General features: G+C 37.8%; 1 protein-coding gene across 1 annotated transcript in view; it reads right to left on the minus strand.

Annotated features, from left to right (window-relative positions):
* LOC106059939 (T-box transcription factor T homolog 1-like) overlaps positions 1–24,817 on the minus strand; it is a 56,743-nt gene that overhangs the window by 12,952 nt on the left and 18,974 nt on the right. Inside the window, exons 3-7 of the mRNA XM_056033918.1 lie at positions 23,809–23,977; positions 8,021–8,161; positions 4,839–4,900; positions 955–1,016; positions 1–177 (exon numbers count right to left, since the gene is read on the minus strand). Of these exons, the coding sequence (XP_055889893.1) occupies positions 1–177; positions 955–1,016; positions 4,839–4,900; positions 8,021–8,161; positions 23,809–23,977 (611 nt within the window). The remainder of the gene's footprint in view (positions 178–954; positions 1,017–4,838; positions 4,901–8,020; positions 8,162–23,808; positions 23,978–24,817) is intronic.

The raw sequence follows: 24,817 nt of genomic DNA on the forward strand, positions 1-24,817 counted from the left end.
CCGGGTGTGGTGGTGATCTCCGCTGGTACGGATGATATCCAGTGTGCTGCCGCGAGTTCCTGAAGGTCAAGCGATCGCAGTGTGGATTGGCCAGCCCTAAGTGCGGAGCAAACTGGTGAGCTGGCGGTGGGACTAGAGGATGGCCGGCAGAGGGCGCAAGGTACCATGGCGTAGCAACTGAAATGTAAAAGAAGTTAAACAAACGATGTTGTTTTTTTTTTTCAATAGTCAAAAAAAAAAAAAATAAAGCTGGTATTACTATATTACACTCGAAGATCGTCACTGGTCAACTTTGAGACACGTTGGTCAACAGAATCAAATGCCCTGACCATGACAAAATGCGAGAAGTGGCAAACGGTAACCAGAGAATACAAACAGAAGGTGGGATGTTTTATGATCTTCACAGCGTCCCCCCTCCTCCCCCTCCCGTTCCTCGACCTGGTGCGCATAACGTAGCGGACACCCTGTAGGAAGTGCTGTCCATTGTCTTGTTGTTCGTGTGTCAGACTAGAGTTGCAAACACGGTGACATTTGCCTACGCAACACTGTCCGGTAAAGACCTGACCTGTTCTCATATTACGGGTCGCTGACCTTTACCCCTCAGCGCCATCTTTATGCTGGTTGACAATGGATAAGAAGAAATGGAGATGACCTTTGACTTGTACATACAAACATGTCATTACACGTCTATCTATTGGTGTGTTTAGAGGTGAAAACGTTTGAAAGATTTATTCTCTATTTTCTTTGCATTGGTTTAAAATCTAAGCCACACCCTCAGCCCCCCTCCCGATTACCAAGAAAGACCATAAGCAATGTTATACATTTCCAGCCTCTTTGATCATTCAGCCCCCTCCCCTCCACACTCACACACAGCTACTTTAAAGTAACACTGGAATGAGATATTTTATTTGTTTGTTTTTGTTGTTTTTTTTTGTTCTAAAACTTAAAACTTACAGTGTGACAAGGTTCTGTCCTGACCACAGGAAGGGTCATCAATGAAGTCTCTCTGGTCAGGCCTGGAAAGAGACAAAAAGAAACTGTAGACATGATGCTAGAATATTTCTTGTGAGTGAGTGTAAGAGTGTGTTTTCAAATAATTGACTTCAGAAACAGTGGCCTAGCTAGGGATTTGGGGGCCAGGGGGGCTTAGCGTCTTTAGGGCCCCCTGCCTTTGGGCATGACATGAGATAATAAACTTAATAAATATATAACTCTAATGTGTAGAATACATGCAAACAGGGTCACTAACTTATATAAAAACGTCAGTAGAAAGATAACATGGCAGTGGCTTAAAATTTTATTGCTCCCCCCCCCTCAAGTATAGGCCTGGGGGCGGAATTTCAAATTTGGCTCCATCTCCCCTTCCCCTAGCTACGCCACTGTTCAGAAGAGTTCTAATAAAAGTTTATAAACAAAATTAATTCATTGTGAAATCTTCTCCCCCACCCCCTTCTCTCTCTCAGTACATTGTGTATAAGAGTTTTTAGTAAGTACTAAATATATCTCACTAATGTTAAGATTATATATTAAATCAAAATTGTGTATTTCAACCAAACTCCAAGTTACAAAAATTAAAGAACAGATGCATGCATTGAGACCAAGAATAAATTGCTAAAATATTGATGGCTATAGAAGAAATAAAGTTTTGTGGTTGTTTTGTTATTTTCGTTTTCTGTAACATTAGTATTTACTTTATAAATGAGCCTTATCATCAACTACAGATAGTAACACTCCAACAAAAATTATCTAATAATATTCTAAATTGATATTGAAAAAAAAAAAGAATAAAATAGCTAAAATAACAGTAATCATCTAATTTAAATACATAGTATTTAGGCGTTTAAACAACTCTAAATTAAATTGTACATTAATATTTATCAACAATAAATTCAAATATACGAACATAAATGTGTGGATAACTATAACTTAATTTACATAAATAACTATAACAAGAGAAATAATGTCAAATGCGTTGTTTAGTGGTACTAAGAAAGTGCAGATGTTAACTAAACATACTTGTATTAGCAATTAGTAAAAGGTTACAAAGCACACAAACTATTGCTATTATATAAATATGATTATATGCTTTAAAAACTCATTTTCTGTTTTAAATACTAAAGATAAAAAAATCTGCCTAGATAACTTCATCTCAAATCTACAAAAGGAAAATTTAAAAACAAATTTAAAAAAGGTCGTATGTTTCTTTTTTTTTTTTTTTTATTTTGTTTTGTTTTTATTTTTGTTAGTAGATATTTAGATCCAAGAATTCAAAGTTAGTATAATGTTGAATGGTTAATTTTTTGTTTTATTAAAAGTTATTAAAAGTTAAATGAGAACTATTCCAAGTGGACACTGGTCATAAGATGGCGAATTAGACCAGGCTCAGTACCTTAACCAGCCGAAGTAACTCGAATGAACCGGATATGGTTCATTGACAGGCGACGTCGTGTGAGCGGTGGGCTCCTCAAGGCTGCTGCTACTGCTGTTTTGGACGTCAGATGTGGACGCTAAGTAATTTTTGCAGTGGTCCTGCAGGGCGTCGAAAGACCGCGTTCTAGAAGTTTCGAAAACCAAATCACATGCTTTGATGGTGAGCACAAAGAGAGCGTGAGCTAAACATATTTCTATTGTATGCGATTCACAGTTGTTATTCTTCCAATGAAATGTATTTCGCATATGTGTTTCTCTGTTTTGGTATGTGACTTATAGTTTCAGTCACTCAACTAAAGGAATAACGCTATCGTCTAATTACTAAAGGATGCTTAGAGGGCGTAGTTAAAGACAATTCAATGAGATCTTCCATCACTTGGACAGTCGTTGGTTGGAAAGGATTGATGATAATTACTTTTAAAATGATGTGCAGTTATTGTATTTTGAATGTTTTCAGCTCTATTGTATGTTTGAATTAAAATTATTACACAACTTTTGATAAACATCAAAGTTGGCAATTTTTTTGCTTACCAAAAAAGTGGGAAAATACAAATCCGATAACTGTACGCTAACTTAGATGTTTTTATTTGCTGTATGTAGCGTTATATAGGCTAAAGATGGCTGTCGAATACTAAGGTGGATTGGTAATGTATGGAGTGTTGCTAATTGTGAAGTGTTAGTTGTGAAGTGCTACAAGAAATGTGGTGTGCTTTATAATGATTAATGTGCCACAGGATGTGTGGTATACTACACATTGTGTTGTGTGTTATGATGTGTGATTTATAGTGCACTACATGATGTGTTGTGTGTTATGATGTGTGATTTATAGTGCACTACATGATGTGTTGTGTGTTATGATGTGTGATTTATAGTGCACTACATGATGTGTTGTGTGTTATGATGTGTGATTTATAGTGCACTACATGATGTGTTGTGTGTTATGATGTGTGATTTATAGTGCACTACATGATGTGTGATGTGCTATGCGTTTTGTTGTGTGCTATGACGTGTGATGTTTAGTGTTCTATACATCATGTTTGGTGTGCTATGTCACTGTGTGATGGGCTACAATGTGTGATGTGTAGTGTACTACATGATGTGCGGGTGTGTTGAGTGACACATTATTAAGTGACACACTGTACTCTCTTACCTCTCGCGTTGTTTCGCTTCAATCTGACTAGGCAACAGGTAAGGGTAAGCGTTTGGGTTAGTGCTGCTGTCATGTGGGAAATGAACGAGAGAATAATACAGCATATTGAACATAACGTATAGAGATAACACACACACACATGACGACATTTCTAATTAGCTGGCCTGAAATCATTTGACTAGTGTTACACCTAGACTCACAGGATGCTACATTCAGTTCAATCACTATCAGAGGTAACAACGAAAAGGCATTTTTCAACGTTTCTCTTTTCCAGTCTCGTATGACGTCATGGTATATCAACACTTCCGGTCACGAGACAGACATGACAGTCAACTTATGGTTTAGGAAATTGATTTTCACCACTTGCTGTTAGTTACATTTCTGACAATGTATGCAGTGACATGCTCTATGGGTGTAATGTTCCGTATAAAGTTTTAGTAACATTAATCAGTGGGCTTCTGTATATATCCTTAACGTCTAGTGGTAATAAATTCAGTAATATACCGAATACTTTTGTTGTAACTCTCCTGTGGTGTATGTGTGTGGACAGCAAAAAAAAATTTTAAACCATGAATAATTACACGATTTTTTATTTATTTATCGCTTCGAATATAAGTGCTACAAAGCGTGAAGCGATGTTGGTGTGTCAGGTGTGAGTATACTCTAAGCGCTCACTAGATCTAGTTCCCAACTGTTTAGCATGATACAATGAGATAAAAATTTTCCAAGTAAATAAAACAGATGTTTGATAATGTTTTGATTTGTTTAATTATTATTTTTATTTTTTGTTTGCAATTCCGGAATCATATTAGTAATGCCTAAGTACACAGTATATATGTTGATAGTAAAATGGTCCTTTGTCTGAAGAAAAACTACAGTAAAAAGATGAAACAATGTATGCTAAATAGCACAAACAGTGGAAGTTCCCTGACGAGAATCATGCAATTGCGAACATAATATACCAGGCAGCAAGCAAAATACTGGTAATACTGTGTGTTTATATGAAGCAAGCAATGATAGTGAGTGTTTATATGAAGCAAGCAATAATACTGTGTGTTTATATGAAGAAAGCAATAATACTGTGTGTTTATATGAAGCAAACAATAATACTGTGTGTTTATTTGAAGCAAGCAATGGTAACGTATATGAATACAAAGCAAGCATTACAATGCAATAGAACAAATGCAAGCATATTACTCTAGCTACTAAGGAGGGACACAATCTAGATCTATTAGCGAGAAAAAAAAGGAGAACTTACCGCTCTTTGGCATCAAGGAAAGCCTTGGCGAATGGATTGTGCTTTATTTTGAGAGCTGTAATCTGTGGATATAGACATTTACGATGTAGTGATTTTGATAATGTCAATAGTTAAGTTAAAAGCCTTTATGAGAACTCAGTAAATCTACATCAGCCTTTGTGAAGACTCGGTGTATCTACATCAAAAGAAACACATACGACTTTTGAAAACCCGATTGAATCTATTAACATTGAGCCAAAAAAAAAAGTAATTTTATTTCAAAATGTTCTGTAATCAGGACAGCATTTGTCAGGTCCTGGCCCTATGCTAGGTACCTCTTATAGGACAACATTTATCAGTCCTGGCCCTATGCTAGGTACCTCTTATAGGACAACATTTGTCAGGTCCAGACACTATGCTAGGTACCTCTTATAGGACAACATTTGTCAGGTCCAGACACTATGCTAGGTACCTCTTATAAGACAACATTTGTCAGGTCCTGGCCCTATGCTAGGTACCTCTTATAAGACAACATTTGTCAGGTCCTGGCCCTATGCTAGGTACCTCTTATAGGACAACATTTGTCAGGTGCTGGCCCTATGCTAGGTACCTCTTATAGGACAACATTTGTCAGGTCCTGGCCCTATGCTAGGTACCTCTTATAGGACAACATTTGTCAGGTCCAGACACTATGCTAGGTACCTCTTATAGGACAACATTTATCAGTCCTGGCCCTATGCTAGGTACCTCTTATAGGACAACATTTATCAGGTCCTGGCCCTATGCTAGGTACCTCTTATAGGACAACATTTATCAGTCCTGGCCCTATGCTAGGTACCTCTTATAGGACAACATTTATCAGGTCCTGGCCCTATGCTAGGTACCTCTTATAGGACAACATTTGTCAGGTCCAGACACTATGCTAGGTACCTCTTATAGGACAACATTTATCAGGTCCAGACACTATGCTAGGTACCTCTTATAAGACAACATTTGTCAGGTCCTGGCCCTATGCTAGGTACCTCTTATAGGACAACATTTGTCAGGTCCAGACCCTATGCTAGGTACCTCTTATAGGACAACATTTGTCAGGTCCAGACACTATACTAGGTACCTCTTATAGGACAACATTTGTCAGGTCCTGGCCCTATGCTAGGTACCTCTTATAAGACAACATTTGTCAGGTCCAGACACTATGCTAGGTACCTCTTATAAGACAACATTTGTCAGGTCCTGGCCCTATGCTAGGTACCTCTTATAGGACAACATTTATCAGGTCCAGACCCTATGCTAGGTACCTCTTATAGGACAACATTTGTCAGGTCCTGGCCCTATGCTAGGTACCTCTTATAAGACAACATTTGTCAGGTCCAGACACTATGCTAGGTACCTCTTATAAGACAACATTTGTCAGGTCCTGGCCCTATGCTAGGTACCTCTTATAAGACAACATTTGTCAGGTCCAGACACTATGCTAGGTACCTCTTATAAGACAACATTTGTCAGGTCCTGGCCCTATGCTAGGTACCTCTTATAAGACAACATTTATCAGGTCCTGGCCCTATGCTAGGTACCTCTTATAGGACAACATTTGTCAGGTCCAGACACTATGCTAGGTACCTCTTATAAGACAACATTTATCAGGCCCTAGCCCTATGCTAGGTACCTCTTATAAGACAACATTTGTCAGGTCCAGACACTATGCTAGGTACCTCTTATAAGACAACATTTGTCAGGTCCTGGCCCTATGCTAGGTGCCTCTTATAAGACAACATTTGTCAGGTCCAGACACTATGCTAGGTACCTCTTATAAGACAACATTTGTCAGGTCCTGGCCCTATGCTAGGTACCTCTTATAAGACAACATTTGTCAGGTCCAGACACTATGCTAGGTACCTCTTATAGGACAACATTTGTCAGGTCCTGGCCCTATGATAGATGCTTCTTATAGGACAACGTCAAAACTTGAGCAAAAGGCTCTAGTTGTAAAGTCATCGACCTTGACCTTATTTCACCCCTGTTAGCACATATCGTCTGCGAAGATAATATCTACAATGCTAGGAATTAACATACTTCTCACATTACTGTTTACTTATGCAACGGACTATTGTCACTCTTAGTGCTACTAATTAATTTTTAGCGCCCCAGGAGATAGAGAGAGGATACTACGACTTGCCGAGCCTCCGCCAATCTACCAAGCAGACGAGATTTGAAGACCCCGTTAAGTTCAAATCTGAGATCCGGTGTCACGAACACGATTGCTGTCGGTCCACTTGAGATCCACGGGCCACCGCAGGGATACACAATCTTCTAGTTTGTCGTCGACTTAATTTGAAGAGCACTGATTGTAAAGATGGTCGGTTCAAAAGACGTGTCTGCACCAATTTGTTGTCCTCTGGAAGAATCCATGTCATTAATAACTACCGAACTTTAGACTTTTGAGATTTAGACTTTTGAGATTTGTAACTTACAGTACGTTTCAGTAGGGCCCGTTCTACTCTTGTTAAAAACAAACTAGTAAAGTATTTCTATTGCGAGTAGAGAACAACTGTAAGCTAGTGGATAACGTTTTCTCAATTCAGTTATCATAGACCATTGATACTTAATGCAGGTCATTAAAACTAAGAAAATATAATACTTGGAGTTGTTCTATTTTTAATATGTTAATTTTCTGTCAGGTTTAAAATTCATAAGTTTATACGATAGCAATTAATATTGTGTGTCGAAAATTCTATTGGAACAAAGTATCTTTGTTTAAATAAATATGTTTGTTCCCCAAACTGGTCACTCGCAATGAATTTTTTTTTTATTTTGAGCTTTCTGTAGTGTCTTGACATCATAGCTAGCCAACGTTGAAGAGTTATTGCTGTCTAATGAAGAGTCGTCGCTAGGTTGGTGTCACCAGATGCGAATAGCTAAATATGTCTGCCCCACACCAATCACACCTACCTAATAATAAGATATTAAAAAACATGCAGAGACTTCGTCGTATATCTAATAGCAATCCTTTCAACAACAAAAAAAATGTCGACTTTGGCAAAAGGTCTATGTCAACCCCTAATAGGTGTCACCCGGTGTGATTCACATCCCTTCAACGCCACTGTGCTATTGATCTAGTTTTCATGTCATTTATCTATGTTTTGGAAAGAGGTTAGATTCAGTGCATATAAAGTGGTGAATTGTTGAAACTCAAGTCTACTCACTTCTTCGTTCTGGTAGGCGGTGACTGCAATGAACTGGGTCTCTGGGAAACTGAAGGTCAGAATGGTCTTCTTCTGCGTCCTTGAGTTCACCTTGACCACGTGAAGCCGAGGTTCGTATTTGTGTAGTGAATTCAGCATGATCTGCCGACAAGAAACCAACAAATATAATGACGTGTTAAAGAATGTCAAATGGGAGGGGGGGGTGGCAGGGAATCGTTGCTAGAACGTGAATGTATGTTACATATAGTGTGTGTGTGTGTAACTATCTGTCATTATGTTGACCATGGTATTCTATGATACTGATGTTGATAACACTGGATGTGTACACAGACGCAGATGGTATAAAGCTCATCCGTTTCTATGGCCTGCTGTTAACTAAGATGCCCCTGTCGTCAACAAAGATCAACCAAATTGAATTTTCCCAACTAATGTCAGGATTCCATTAGACTAATGATTAGACACCCTGAAAATCTCACAGTCTTCGTCGGGATTTGAACTCGAGACCTCTTGTTTTTTTTTAAAGCCAAAAGCTTTACCCCTCCTCGCCCCATAAACAAGGCATCTGCCTAATTTTTTTAAATACTCTTGAATGTGTGTGTGTGTGTTTGAAAGAGAAAGACAAATGACAAGACTTGCCCGTTAGCCTCACAAAGACGACGACTGTATACATTGATAGCGATGTGTCGATATCAAAGTGGACATTTGTCCAGATTAAACATTTAAAATGTTGATTTGCAAGCTAACACAATCTATTGAAGATATTCAAACATTTACAAATATTACTATACATGTATGTCAAATGTCAATATAACTGCAGACATTTTTGTATACAGAAAGAAAGGCACTTTTATTTTGTCATTAATATATCGATACTCTAAATAGTCCAGACTTGTTTCAATTACTTCCAAACCTCCTCCTTGGGCCTGGTGGGTTAATGTTTTCCACCAACCGGATTTACTTCGCCCACACTGGTACTAATGAGCATAGTCAACATGAGTCCTTGCCAGATGGTAATAACCAAATGAAGCTCACAAAAATAACAACTTTCACTTTGGTCCGTCGAGTTTAAAAATAAAACTTGAGGTCATAAATACATCCATGGTGTTAGGGAATAGTAGGACCAAATCACTTGTAGTAGTACCGCGTCATTTTGGTCAATTGGTCAAAAGGAGAGGACTGTGAGAACAGGACCAGAAAATTGTCTGCTGGTCAAGATGGACATTGAAAGATGAACTGGTGAGGCCAAACAAAAAAAAAAGGAGGACCAAGGTGTTTTTGTCCCGCGGGCTGGAGAGATCTTCACATTGACTGCTTGTATCCATCAAGTCAGGGCGGTCAATCAAAAGGGAAATCTCATTTGATGTTTGTAACGGGGCGTGAACGTCTGAGTAGTCTGAATGCAAATTCGGACACTGATCGCTGAGAGGAGATGGTAGAAAGCTCCCACCTGATCCGTAGTGTACTTGAGCAAGTAATGCTAGTGACTGTGTCGCCATTGTGATATGGGATAATTGCTCAATCTCAAGGAAGATCGTCGCCAGTTAGAGGGCAAGTCCTGACCTCCCCCCTTATACACAATTTTCGTGAAAAAACAGTATCGGTAACAGATGACTGGCCTGCCGGACAATCGCTGTGGAGTGGTCATCGTGGCGTTAGTAGTCGTAAATCTGCGGCAGATCAAAGACCTCAATGTTTTACTGTATATACTGTTAACAAGTGTTAAATCTGACCGCTGTAAATCTCGACTAGCTGGACATTAACACTTGGCCTTTAGACCACCAGTAAAGAAGTCTACGACCCAGTCGTGGGAAAACAAATTATTCCACTTAAGTTTTATTGAAATTGTCTATTTCCAAAGTTGTTTCAAGACAAATTATACAATTGGGTGTTACTACAATCGAGCCAGTTAACTAGAATGGTACAACAAGTGTTGTTTCCAATGAACTGAACGCTTATATAGAACTTTTTACCATTTTATACAGGTTGTTAGAGCAATTTAGAAATGTGTTGATTACTAGTGTATGTTTTATTAATACACGAGATCACCTTTGTTTCATTGAATTATTAAAGACTACATTTTAATGCTTTCTCTTGATTTGTACATGGGCCACTCGCAAAGTGAAAAAATAATAATTTGTGTATACATATCTAAACGTATAAGAATTATCTTAAAATATTGTTCAAATTAATTTCATCAAATCAGTCTCCAACCCTAGCCAACTCTAGCCAACCATAGCCCTGTCCTTTTTATTTTGTTTTTTATATTTTCATTATAGATTGGTGTACAAATGTTTTATATGTTCACAAAATGTACAAACATCAAATATTTGTTTTTCCGTTTTAAAATAATCTATTTGTACAATATTGTTATAATCGTCAGTCTAGAAATGTTATGTCTCTGATAGCGGTATAACAAAATTACAACATTTTGTACAAACTTATAGTACAAAGTTACGATAATGTTTAAATGAGGTCAGCGTAAAGGCTAGAACAATCGAGCTTCTCGCTGCCAGATTTGCCCAAAGTCTGACTAGCTCGCGTGGAGCCTCATAAATCTTTCCTTCACTACTCTGGCACCGGAAACGCCATCGCGACTCACGACTGCTCGCGAAATTTCGACGGGCCCCTTCCGCGGTCCGTGGGGCCGTTGTTGATCCCTCGCGTGTCTCCCAGGCATGGGATGGACCGATCTGTCGCTTCGCACCATCTCAACGTAACAATTAAGACCTAGGTGCCAAGATGTAATTACCCCCTCGTGGAAGACGAGACACCAGCGTTTAACGAGCCCCCAGCAGGAGGGGGGATCATGCCTTACAGGGGCCGCACAAGTACATCCCAATAGGGAATGCAAAAAGAAAATAAGAACAATAAAAGCATACAGGAGTCGATCCATACAGAGAATTGTTCCAATTTTTTTTTTTTCTTCGCCAGGTTCTTGAAGTTTCTAGTAGATCAATGGGATTAAATCCTGGCATGCGAAGAACACGATTACTCTTAAAGAACATCGATTTGGTTTCCATGGCAACTTGTCCAATGAGGAGGACTATGTTTATTTGTTGACGTCGTTGATGGTATCGTTAGGGCTACAGTTTATACCTTTCAATTTTAGTTTTCTTTAACTAAACGTAAATTCACTAGACCTACGTCTAGTCACCACTAGATCTATGTCTAGTCACCACTAGATCTACTAGTTAGTAATGTTCTCTATGCAGTCCACGAGTCATATCCAAACGTGACGTGGTCCTCCCAGACCATTCGTGTGGGTAACTGGCTTACAAACAACAGGAGAACATGTGGGGAAAATAAGAGGAACTATGAAATCAATCCTCACACGCGTGTCAGAAATCACAATGCCCCTGACTGAAAAAGTGAAGGCATATGGTTGTCCATTAAATGGTTATCTTTCTACAATACTCATTTGTAACTACTGAGCGTTGTTTCATCATGTTTCGTTTTAACTCTTTCATTGCTGCTCGCCCCATGTCACTAACAGGTGTAGGCTGTATCTTGATTGGTTACTTTCTTCATTAATGTCTCGCTTTTCAAGCAATACCAATGCTCAGTTCAACCTGTTTTGTCTTCATCCTAAAAGATGCAAGAGCTGGAACGTGAAGAAGACTCTCAGCACTGTACATGATAAGCGTTCATCGCCAGCATGTCTGTCGCGAAGAAAACTAATTCATTAGTAAAGTTATTGCAGAAACTGTCAACCTCTGCAGTTCTTTAATATTCTCCGTTACAAAAAAGTTGAAGCTAAGACTTTGAGCCTTAGGTGGCAACTTGCACCCCACTGGAAAAAATCCTGCAGGCGCCCATGTTTGTCGTGTATATGACTCTTTCTCCTTCTCTCTTTTATGATATTTTTTTAGGGAAAATAAAGTCTCTTAAATGTCTAAAGAATAAATCAGTTACCAAAAAGTATTGGGTAAAAAAATATTAATTGTTGAGTTCTGTTGTGTACATGTTCCTGCTTACATTCCAGTATCTCTACATCCAATGTATTTAATGACCAACCATAAACGTTTTGTCTACGAAATGATTGTGACATTAGATATGGACATGCCAGTATTACATATTTGCATTGAAATAAGCTACATTTTATATGAACCATAAACCAGTTCATCAAGATCCGAGGGGGTCCATTGAGCCGGCAAATACACTTCGTGGCTCTATTCTATGAAACAAAGCCATGGCTCAGACAATAACGCTTCTTTTTTTTTACATGCGCAATGAAAAACACTTTTAACATTTCATAAGTGAATATAGTCTCCCCCCTCCCTTTTTTTTATTCAGCCTGAACTTTATATTTAAAAAAAAAGGGGGGGGGGATTCTTTGAGTTTTTTTTTTTAAGGATACGTTCCACATCACAGAACTATTTTTGCGTTTTTTATTTTAAAGCTATCTATGTCCGTAGACAGGTTCCGTCGACACAACGGGACGCCAATCTGGCCGAGTGCCGTTCGAGGGTCCACGCTTCCAGTGGGCCCGGTTGTGGTAGGAGGAAAAGAAGAAAAGAGGGAGGAGGTGAAGAAAAAAAATGAAGGAGCTAATCTGACGCGAGGATCAGCGCTGCCGCTCGGCGCTGGTGTCGGCCCACCCACGTCTTCACGATGTCACCAAGAAAAGGCGGATAGATTGCTGACACCATAAACTCCAGTACCCCTCCCTCCCCTCCATTAATGTTGACTGTATCTGTCTAGTGTGACGATATTTAGGGGAAAGGGGGGGGCGGAATAAATATTTGGAAATTATATTTATATTATATAGTATCTGAAGTACACAAGGAACTAGATGTAGATTAAACAGACAGACAGACAGACAGACAGATAGACAGACAGACAGACAGACAGACAGACAGACAGACAGACAGACAGACAGACAGACAGACAGACAGATAGATAGATAGATAGATAGATAGATAGATAGATAGATAGATAGATAGATAGATAGATAGATAGATAGACCGATATATTTTTCAAACTTTGTTATCGACAAAAATGCTAACAAATATTGATTTGTTTATCAAAAGAAAGTGTGTGGGGGTGGGAGGGGGCAATAAATGACAGTTTAAAGATTAGGGGGTGGGGCGTATTAAGTTAATTAACTGATATTATCATGGGTCATCCGTACAACCCCCCCCCCCGCCATTTCCACTCCGCCTGCGTTCATGAAACTGATCTTCGGCGCCCTTCTCACCCTGTCATCGCCCCTACTACGGGCCTTGATCTGTGCTGACGCCCCCCTCCTAACTAAGGCGATAGGATCGTTTTCTGGCGTCATTTAAACCCAGAGCGCTAGACCTCCCTAGTCGAAGGTATTGTTGCCCCTGCGGGAGGGAGGCAGGCGGTCTTGCACGACGGCGCGCTATTTGTATTGTATAAACTACTATAATAGCTTAGATCCATATATTTATTTGCATTAATTGATGTCATTTGTGTTTTAACTGCTTTTCTTTGAATAGAATATCGTTAAACCAATATATATTCATACACACTATATTGGACCTTTGTTGTTGCACTAGGTCGTATACAGTATGAAGCCTTTTGGGATATAGTATACAATTTAGTACACAGCTAGTCAAGAAGTATACTATTAGTTTACAGTACAAAGAACAGTTAGGCAACTAACGTCTAGTGTAAGTACACATTTAGTATAAAGTACTCTCTGAGCAGAATTAGCGAGCATGAATACAGTAAAGACACAATGAGTACACAATTACAGATTTTTAAACATGGAGGCAAATTTGGTGTATCCGAAGTAAAAAAAAAATATTTATTAAAAAAAAAAGTATTAATATAAAACGCGAATCAATTTAATTTAATATAATACAATAATTTTTATCTGACTTTCCAGGATTGTAGAATCTATTCGCTTGAAGCATTATTATATTTTTAATTATTTAGTTTGCGACTGTGAGATTTCAATATGGTTTGTCTTTAGGCTTCATTATAGCGCCACCACAATTCTTCGTACCGCTTTCTCTTCCTTTTCTCTCTTCATTTATTGCTTTAATTAAAGAATGTAAACGAAATTTTATAAGTAGAAACAAAGAACAGATTAGGCCCCGACTGTAATTACATGCTCGAGTGAAAATATCCAATATCCATCGACGACGTTTTCCGACTTCACATTACGCGATGAATAAATAACCATTTAGTAAATGGTGAATATTTAGCAGTACACAGTACTTTTAGTTTGTATAAAATACTTCCTCTGTAACAGAATGATATTGAACAAAACTAAAACGTGAAATTGTTCTAATGTTAATAGAACCTTTTGTTGTATTTAAAAAATGCCCTGGGGCAATGATGCCTAGCCTACGGCCATATCCAAAAGATGCCTAGTCTCCTGGGGCAATGATGCCTAGTCTCCTGGGGCAATGATGCCTAGTCTCCTGGGGCAATGATGCCTAGTCTCCTGGGGCAATGATGCCTAGTCTCCTAGATGCCTACGGCCATATCCAAAAGATGTCCTAAGGCAATGTCCTACGACCCATCTGCTGTGCATCCCTTAGACGCTTCTTCCCACAATGCACATTGATGCCACTGAAGTCTGATTGCATTCGATATAAAGTCGTAACGTGGGACACTTTCATCCTGATTTCAACATACTTTTCAAGTTTTTGGAGTTTGAACTGTGCCTCCAACAAATTGCGAGAACATGCAATGACGGGTGCTCTGTTCCTGAATTATTTATAGAAATGTAGTGAACAGGAGTTGGTGAACATTAAATGGAATAATTTATCGTGTTAATTTTACTCTCGCCTACTCCCACTTTCTCTACTTCCCACTAAATAGGAATTACGTCAGGAACTAGCGGTTTGACGCCTCGTTGTCTCCCCTTTTTTTTATTCTCTTCTTCCCCAGGCATTAATTTCTAATGTGGGTGGTTACGTTAAACGGGAGAGGAGGGTGACTAGGGGCGCCAAGTGCTCTCTCAATCTCCTGGGCGGACATACGTTCAACATTTACCCGGGCATGGCTTAAAAACATTTCGCTGGCAGCGCCCTCTCCGCCCCTCTTTTAGTGTTGAACTTCTTCGGCTTCACTGGCGACACTCTTCCGGTGAGTAAAAAAAAAAAGTGGACTCCAAGATGACGCAATGCCGTGCGTGAGTGCTCTATCGGGTTGCAAAGCTCACGTTCGATTAAAAAAAAGCGGCGTGTTCTGAGTTATCAATGTCCTGGTACACCTGTGTCACGTGACTGAATATATCTCTGGCATAGGTGAGAAGTGTAGCCTCACACGTCAGGAGGTGCCACACACACACACACACACATACACAATACACATCTACCAATCAGGATGGAAAGTCTAATTGGAAAAATATAGAGCACCTTATCAAATCATACTGCACTACGCAAGACAGCAGGGTTTCTGTCCAGGGCTTTTTGCAAGAGAGGATTTGAGCCTCTCAGGCCCTCACTCAAATGGAGTTTGATGATGATGAGGATGATCACATCATACTGGCACTCTCAATACTATTTTCATGATTAGTATCATACCTGGTATCATTTTCATGTTGTTGTTGTATTTTTTATATCATACTCTTTATCTTACTTTGTGTTACTGTGTATCCTATTGTGATCAACATTGTACATGTCTGTTTAAAAGACGCAAAAAAAAAAAAAAAAAGATTCAATGAATGAGGAAGCCTCGGGAGAAGTCTAGGGCGATGTTCAGAGCTAGCTCCGGCTCAGAAGATAATATTCCAATCTTACAGTACTCGTGAATGGTTTGAATAATTTTAACAGGTACACAATACATGGCGCAAGTTTTACGGTTTTGTTTCGTGCTGTAACCTACTTTCACATCATCTGTTACAAAGTTAGGAAGTGTTACACATTGCATTCTATTGTTAATAATATAATACATAAATTAAAAAGAACAGTGTATATTTATCTACTTACGTATTATAGTAAATATAACCTATATATAATATAAGCTATATAAAAATACTATATATATATATATATAATATTTTTTAACATATATATATTATAATATGATCTTTATATAATATATAAGACCTATATATAACCAATATGGAAACGTCTATAAAATAAAATAAAGTATTTATGTGTACAGAAACAAATAAAATCTGAAAAAAAAAATCCTTGCGGACACATCCCATGACTAGGCGTTATAATGAAAAGGCCATAATTTTATTTTGTCTAGCTAATAACCAGACCAGACACAAGGTCCAAGATGTTGACCTCACCAACGTGTCATCTATGTCAGTAGATTTACGCGGCCTGGGCGTCACAAATGCTGATCACATGCAGCTAGAAGATATTTTTATGAGATTTTTTTTTGTTTTGTTTTGGCGAATAATTCAGACAAGACGGCACTGTGCCAAACTCGACAGTCACACACGCACGCACAGACTGACATTACTGACAACAATAAATACAATCTAATGACTTTCTGGGTAGTCAGGGTAAGAAGCACGCAAGTGACTATAGAATTAGTACAGGTATTGGTATGATCTTATGGGCCCTTTCTAAGGTTACTTCTGTTGGAGTAATCTATCAACCAGGACCTAACTTTTTAAGGTTGCTACTATTGGAATAATCAATCAGGATCTATCAATCAAGACCTAGCTTAAGGTTACTTCTATTGGAATAATCAATCAGGACCTATATTTTTAGGACCTAATAGAAAGAATTAAGACAAAGCTTGACCGTTCACTAGTTAATTATAAAAATGTAATGTTCACAATTCACTAAAAGGTGGGACCTATCACCTAAGTGTTAACTAATAACTAACTAAGGTAGTTTATGGTCCTAACAAATTACATTTTTGCTATGACTATCGCGTAGCCATTAGTTTCCCTGCCTGATTCAGGCAACCCGTACCTTGCTTTAATGGCACTAGGAATTGGTCCAAAGAAATAAAAAGAGACTTTTCAGACTATTTTATAACATTGTGTTTTTGTATTCTTAAATGTATCCTACTTTACTTTGTACAAAGCTTCTATCAACTCACTCTGTCTGTCTGTATGTCTGGTAAAAGGTTTGTACACGTTATTTCTGACACACCTAAACTCGAATTAAGCAGAAATTTGGCACTACTACTTCTATGACCTGACCACACAAGAATCAATTTAAACAATTCTCCAATTTGGTAATTAATTATTTTGTTTGATATGTTGAACAAGGGAAAGAAATAGTATTTGACAGATGTCGTGATAAAAGTCCCCTTGAAGACTCTTGAACTCTGAGTGAACATTTTTTATGTATTTTAAAAAAATGTAAACATTCAAAAAGATACCCACTGTCCTAGATCAATGATAGGATCATAGTGTACTGAGAAAGCTAAAAGCTAAACAAAAACAATACATACATATATATTGTGTGTAGGTTTCATTGGAATATTGTACATATCTGACATAAAATTACATGACTGATCCAAACTAATTGATACAATTATACTAAAATAAGCCTTTCCCTCCCCAAAAATTTTTTTTTGCTTTCTTGTTTATTCTGTCCTAGAGCGTTTTTCTGTTAAGTGATTTTAGTGTTACTTTAGTCATATTGTTAATGTTATTCTACCATATACCTCACTACATGGCGTCTGTTCTAGTTTCTTAATGTCCAGAATAGAGAACGTTAATAAAAGCTTTAGGTATATTGAATAAGTACTCGAAAAGCACTTTTAAGCTGCTGTGCTATTCGGTAATGAAAAAAAAAAGTGCCGACTAATCTCTATGTGATATCTAATGGTAACCACCTATTGTATGACACTATTTGACATTGATGTACTGCTACTAGAGTCTACTAGACTAACTGTAGCCGAATACTACAGAATGAAATCATGATTCACGTGGTCAAGGGAAGCAACTGTTTTGGACAGCAATATTTAGAATAAGTATTTGCTATATTGGGCTTGTAAAGAGTTACCGGTAGTTGTTGGCAGGTATTGCAATGCGAAAAGGTTGTTTTTTTTTATTGTTGTTGTTGTTTTAAACTATCTCTGGTTGCAAAGACAATATACAAAGACTAAGTCTCATAATGAAATAATTTATGGTGTATTTGTGATGTGAATAAAACTTTGCGTCCTTGAAGTTGCTTTGTATACTCACTTCAAGGTCAACTATTCGACCTCTATGATGAGCTGTAATAACGTGTATGGTTTATAGTATTCAATGCTGTCATTTGCAATTCCGCAACACACAAACCTACAGTAAATTAATGAGTAGAAAATTAACCAGGTGGTCTTCAATGAACCATCTCAGAATCGTCAAAGAACTTTTCTATTCTCGTATATTTTCAATCAACAATCGTGCTTGTGGCTGGTGGTAATGGGGGAGGGTATTATTTTGAAGAAACTTGGATAGGTCTTGAAGTTAGTCTGACACAAAAAGTGTGAAAACTAGGGACGGAAAAAAATTGTGTAAATAATCAAAAAAAGGTTCAACTTAGTGTTAGGAGAGAGGAAAAGTCGTTGGGAAAGTGAGTGGGGAAAAAAACAGGGGGGAGGATGTCTCAGTTACAGACATTCCATTCTTCTATTGTTCCTAGTTTATGCATTGCCGGCTTAGAGAAATAGAAAAGCAGGACAAAAGCAGAGAGTGATCTAAAGCATTCAAAGAATCATCAAGCCAGTAGATCAGTTGCGCCTCGATGTGCGCAGTTCAAAGCTATTCAATCAGTCATCCTAGAGTTACCTCCCACTCTGCCTTTACGATGGTTGTAATTTTCATATGTAAATATAGGCATGAAGATCAAAAGTCAATCTTTCAATCTTATTAGCGACACACACACGTTGTATTAGATCTTTCAATCTTATTAACGACACACACACACACACTCACACATTGTATTAGTTTCATCTTTAAATTGAAATTAAAAAAAAAAAATTGCAGGTTAAAAGAAAGAATTTTTAATGAATTTATAAAATCTATAGTTTTTTTTTCTGTTTACATCAGACAAGTTTCAAATTAACTGGCGCTGTACTTACGTACAGATTCATCAGATTTTTTCATTAAGTCACTAATTGATAGATTCATATCTAGTAAATAATTACACACACATACACACGCATATTCCATATTTTTTGCTTCTGTTCTCGTATGTCCTCAAAAAGTAGGTCACGTCTGACAATAACCGGATTCAAATACTTTCTCGTTCACTCAATTTCCCGCCAGTCTTTGAAAACAAAGTATTCTTTAAAAAATGGTTGCACCATTAACACTAACAATAAGATAGAAAAATCTAGCTCTGGTGTTTAAAAACACAGAATGTAATTTAAAGTTTCTAGATCTAGTGTTTAAAGACAAAGTAAACGCACTTTTAAAAAAATCTAGATCTAGTGTTGAAAACACAGTAAGTGCTTAAAACCATAAGAAATAGATCTATAAATAACAGTGATTAACTTATTTTCATAGAGTCAGAAATGATCTTAATTATACATCGTGTACATGCTTTAAATCTCTGACATTTGTTTGTTCTTGCCCGTATTTGCGTACAACGAACTAATTGTACACCAACTTCTGCGGCTCAATATTTCAAGTGCTCTCCCTTCCAACCTTTTCAAAATGGCTTCCTCCCGCACGTGTTGGAGTGGATTGTCTTGTGTACATTTGGCAGTATCTTCAACTCTTTGAGAACTGATCAAAAAAAAGGGCAGGTCATAGAAGAGCTTCTTCAAGGGAAAGAAGCAGGTTTTCACCACACATACAAATAAATGCGCACTCCTTAAAAAATTGCACATGCGCGCTAAAAAATAAAAGCGTTATTGGAAGACTGTTTCCCAGTCTGCAAACATCTTTGTGGCAAGAGTTCTCTAATCCCGTACCCAAGAGAAGCAACTCTCCATAACACTAGAGACAGGAGTTAGGGGACACGTGTCAATGTATGTAAGCGCAATTTGGCTCGCCCAATACTCCAGAATCGAATACGTGTATGAGATCCGTGGGCACGATCTTGCAGACGATAGCATGTCAGCAACTTACCACAGGAATAAAGAGAATGTACTTCAACACAAAACTTTGGGGGCAACATTCGTGACGTGTGCCTTAAAGTGCAAAACGTAATCCAAACATAAAAATAGGTCCATAATTGCGGTGGCCAATGGGTTAACGAGGGTGTCAGGTTGCCAGCACAACAACCCTCCAACTTTATTTACAAAACACGACGACAGGTATCCAATAAAGTTTTTATTCAGTCTTATATGTGTGTAATGTATGTCTGGGAAAGAGGATTTCAGAATTAACCCCCAGGACTGAATGAAACGATAAAGTGGATTACGTAGTGATCTTCTGTTCTCGACCCTTTCAAACGAAGATAATAATATACTTACTGAAATTAGCTGCGAGTTTTGAATTCATTTCTACAAACTTTTATTCATTTTACACGATGTATTTTTTTATTATTATTTTAATTATGAGAATTTTATTTGGATACTTTTATATCTTGGCTGAATTTGGAAAGTATAAATGCAATAACAGCACACAATAAAGAGCAGACTTTTGCACGCAGCAGAACATAAACACCACATGATTCAGTTGTTGTTTTCGACCAACGATATGACGATTCAATCTTATCTTATTTGTTGTTAACACTAATAAAATCGGCGGCAGTGGTTAAGAGATGGGGAATTTTTTTTTTTTCAAATATATTGATTTTTTTTTTTATAATTCACTACACAGGAGGAGATGCATAAGTCTCTTGGCATGAGTTCGAATCCTAGTGTTCATTAGTATAAATTAATGGTAAATACAAGTGTCTAGTATTAGACAAACCTTTAGTTCTCATTAGTACTATAGTTGTGTTTGATCTATTCTTAGATGTACTCTCCGGTCTCAGGGAAGTGTTTCAACCCCAATCTTATTCTGTTCAATCATTAAAATCTCATCGATAAAAACTATGATGACACCGCATGTATCCCACTAGTCATAGTGCCAGTAAAACAATGGGAAAGGTTTCGCCGGGACAAAACTGAACCCAAAGACGAACTTTAGTTTGGTCAAACTAGGTCAATCTTGTTGATGTCATTAGGTCTCGAGGTTAAGAGCTAGTCAGTTTTGATGTTCTGTTATATCGATTTAATGAGCAATATAAATAATCAAGCGGTGTGCGCGATTTCGAATCAATATCGATTGATCGAACTCCACGATTGGGTGTCAGCGGAATTTTTTTTCGCACTTCGATTATCAAAATGGAATCCTGGTTATGGAAATGTGTGTGAAAGTCTGTGCGGTAGACCCTCGCGTGTTTGTGGGGCAGAGTGGAGTGGCAGTGTTATTTTCTAGATGCGGGTCAAATCAAAGTCTGTAAGGGAAAGATTATAGTAGAAGTTTATCTAGCAGACCAGTCCACAGTGAGGAAATTAAAAATTGTATGTCCACAACTCAGTTTTTTTCTGGGGGGGGGGGGTCAAATTCTTTAAAGGAATACGCGTTTCTTTTGATTTGGCAGCCGAATAAATTAAAAGAACATTCAAAAGTTTTGATTGCATTTGAAGAACAAACAAAACCCAATGAGGAGGCAGCAGTGCTTCAGAGTTGGCAAATATATATGAGAAATGCATGCCAACTCCGAAAAAGTAAAGTCGTGATCCTTTTTGCGTTGTCTGTCTGTCCGTTGCCATTAGATCGCAAAAACTAAAAGTGCTTCAGAAACACAATGCTCTAAGTACAGAGCGCGTAACCTTTACTTTTTATACAAACTGTTTTGCATACAGCAATATTTATAAATGAAACTAATCTCTAGTGTTTTTCTTTTACACATAATTAGACTGCTATTCATTCTGTAAAAAAGCTTTGGTGTTTATTTAAAAAAAAAATAAACAATGGTTGTTTATCCGCAACTTTTTATCTTTTACATATAAATCTGAGGTGTGCAACCTACAATGTAGTATTTGACCTCCTTGGGCTGCCTACGAGCTTTTGTTTCTAACAATTTATCTTTAATATCTTTTTTTTTCATGTGTATTAACCGTTTTTAAATACATTACTTACTGAATTACAATGTAATAGATATCTTTGTTTGTTTGTTTTTTTTTTATCTTTTAATGTTTACTTTGCCACAAAAACACAGCAAAGTTCCGCAGAAAATAAAAAAAAATCCTTTCATTATTAAATGCAAGCGTATTTAAATGAATTCATTAAACAATTCACTTTTGAACCAATACGACAGTACACAGACTGCGATCAAGAAAGTAATGAGGTTTTTTTTTTATTTACACTTATATAAATCAATACTATTGTAATGTGCATTGATCGATTGCTTTTCCCTTCTCTTCTTAAGCCAGTTGGCATAGGAATATTTTTTTTTCAATTGGAAAGAGAGGGGAGGGCGAGTGAGAAAGAGGCTAAAACCACCCGCTCCTTGTGCCCGAGCCATGAATCAATATCGCGATAAGGGGGCTGTCTAGCGCCCCTCCGTGACGGTATACAGTGGCGACAGATGAAGAGGGCGAGGAGGCAGTCATGAGGAGGGGCGCCAATAAAATCAGGGAAACTTTAAAGGCATACTTGGGTCCTTTACGGCCCGCTCGGCCTGAGGTGTCAACGCCATTTACCTGGGCGACTACCTGGCGGTGATCGGGTGGAATAGATTGAGAAAAGCAGGAAGGGGAGAGGAACACCTCTGGCATAGATTGAGAGAAGCAGGAAGGGGAGAGGAACACCTCTGGCATAGATTGCAGAGAGAAGCGTTTAGTGGCGTGCTGTACCCACCGCCCATCTCCCCATCTCCTACCTCTTTGAACCGCTTTCAGTCGTAGTGTGAGAGTTCGTTGAGCTTAACCAGAGCCGACGCGTGTTTGTGAGTTCGCCATGTAAGTTGCCCATAAATGTTATCAATGTTATGGGCAACTTACATAAGGCGTCCATGTGTGCTTTGTACACTTGTTCACGCTACCATCTGACCCAGTGATGCCCAACCTACAGCCTGCGGGATATATTCCGCCTGTCACGTAGTGCTATCTGCCCCTTTTTACACATTTGCATACTGAGGAACTTTTCCACAACTTGAAGACTTATTTGCGATAATTTGTGCTTAATTTATTTGGCCTAAAGGCCGGAAAGGGTTAGGTACCAGCTTTGCTAAACTATATTTTGTAAATTACCATTGGGTACCTTTAAACTCTTGTAAATAAACCATTGGCCTGCGGGCACGGGCCATAGTTTTGGTAACAGTATGTTAGATCATTGCGGAGGTAGTGTGATATGTTTTAGCAACAATCCGCCGCTATCCGGGAGAAGTGTATAGGTTCAAACACAAGTTCGTATTTTGTCGTAATGGTTTCGTTTTATATTTAAGAAGGTGAGAAGGTTTTTGTAGATCAGATTTTGGAATGAGGAGTTTGTGGTTAAAAGTGACACTCAGTTGCAATCCTTGATCCCTTTGGTGCGGAACGATGCGACTGCATTCTTGAATGTGATGACGTCATGAGAAGATTCTTGAATGTGATGACACCATGACAAGATTCTTGAATTGCATGACGCCATTCAGATTGAATGCAGTCGCCATAGTTAAATAGGACTTTGATTAACTTCATTCATTAACATTCATTTCCTTGAGGTGCTTTTATAATTCTGTTCGATATGTTTGGCTAGTTGAGTATAGAGTATATTAGATCCCAGACAGAATATCTTACACATCTTATTATCTAGAACTATCACAGAATGAGTTGAAGGAAAGACTGGACTAATCCTAAGTTACATAAATGGATTTCTCTTGTATTCGTTTAATGCGCATGCGCTGTGTGATGCAACATGTTTGTAGCATAAGTCCATGTCCTAGCAAGAAACTGACAATTTAATATCAGAGTGGACTTACCTGACCTCCCCCGTTTAATTTGTTGGTCAGTTTGACTTTACTGAAGTTGACCGGCTCCTTCATCCAGTGAGCACCAAAGTTGGGGCTATCCGGGTGTATGTACACACAGCTGGGCGCCGCTGGTTCTGCTTTGCCCCCTGGTACCCAGTCTCCATTCACATACTTCCACCTGAAACACCGAAAAGGTTTTGTTACTGATTGGCTTGGACACGTCGTAACAAAATGTAACAAAGAAATACCAGGTACATATCTTTTAGTAAAATGTAACAAAGAAATACCAGGTACATAACTTTTAGTAAAATGTAACAAAGAAATACCAGGTACATATCTTTTAGTAAAATGTAACAAAGAAATACCAGGTACATATCTTTTAGTAAAATGTAACAAAGAAATACCAGGTACATATCTTTTAGTAAAATGTAACAAAGAAATACCAGGTACATATCTTTTATTAAAATGTAACAAAGAAATACCAGGTACATATCTTTTAGTAAAATGTAACAAAGAAATACCAGGTACATATCTTTTAGTAGACGACTTAGTACTTGAAGTAAGGTTATGTCTTTAGTTAGGTTCTCATATAATAGTTTTGGAATAATTTCCCATTGTGATTTACACTATGCTGAAAATCGTATATGGCAATAATCAGGATAATTTTTTTTCAAATACAAATTATTGTAATTAATTGAAATTGCTTATAATAATCATAAAGACTTTAAAGCGTAGTTTCTTAAAAATTGTTCTCAGAAAAATTTCATCAAATCTTTCCGTTAGAGCAATTTTAAAACAAAAATACAAATAATAAAGTCAATGCTTTGGGAACCAGTGGATTTGGAGCCAATCATAACTCCGGTTTATATTCAAAAGACCGTTTATAAAGTAATTTTTTTTTAAAAGTCAGATTAAGAAAAAAATGAAATAATCTATAGTATATTCCTAAGGGCCCTGATTCACGTACTTACGGCTGACTCGCTTATTCTCCCACTTGCCGTGGACGACAAAATAAGAA

The sequence above is a fragment of the Biomphalaria glabrata genome, chromosome 6 (assembly GCF_947242115.1).
Source record: "Biomphalaria glabrata chromosome 6, xgBioGlab47.1, whole genome shotgun sequence".
Classification (NCBI taxonomy): Eukaryota; Metazoa; Mollusca; class Gastropoda; family Planorbidae; genus Biomphalaria; species Biomphalaria glabrata.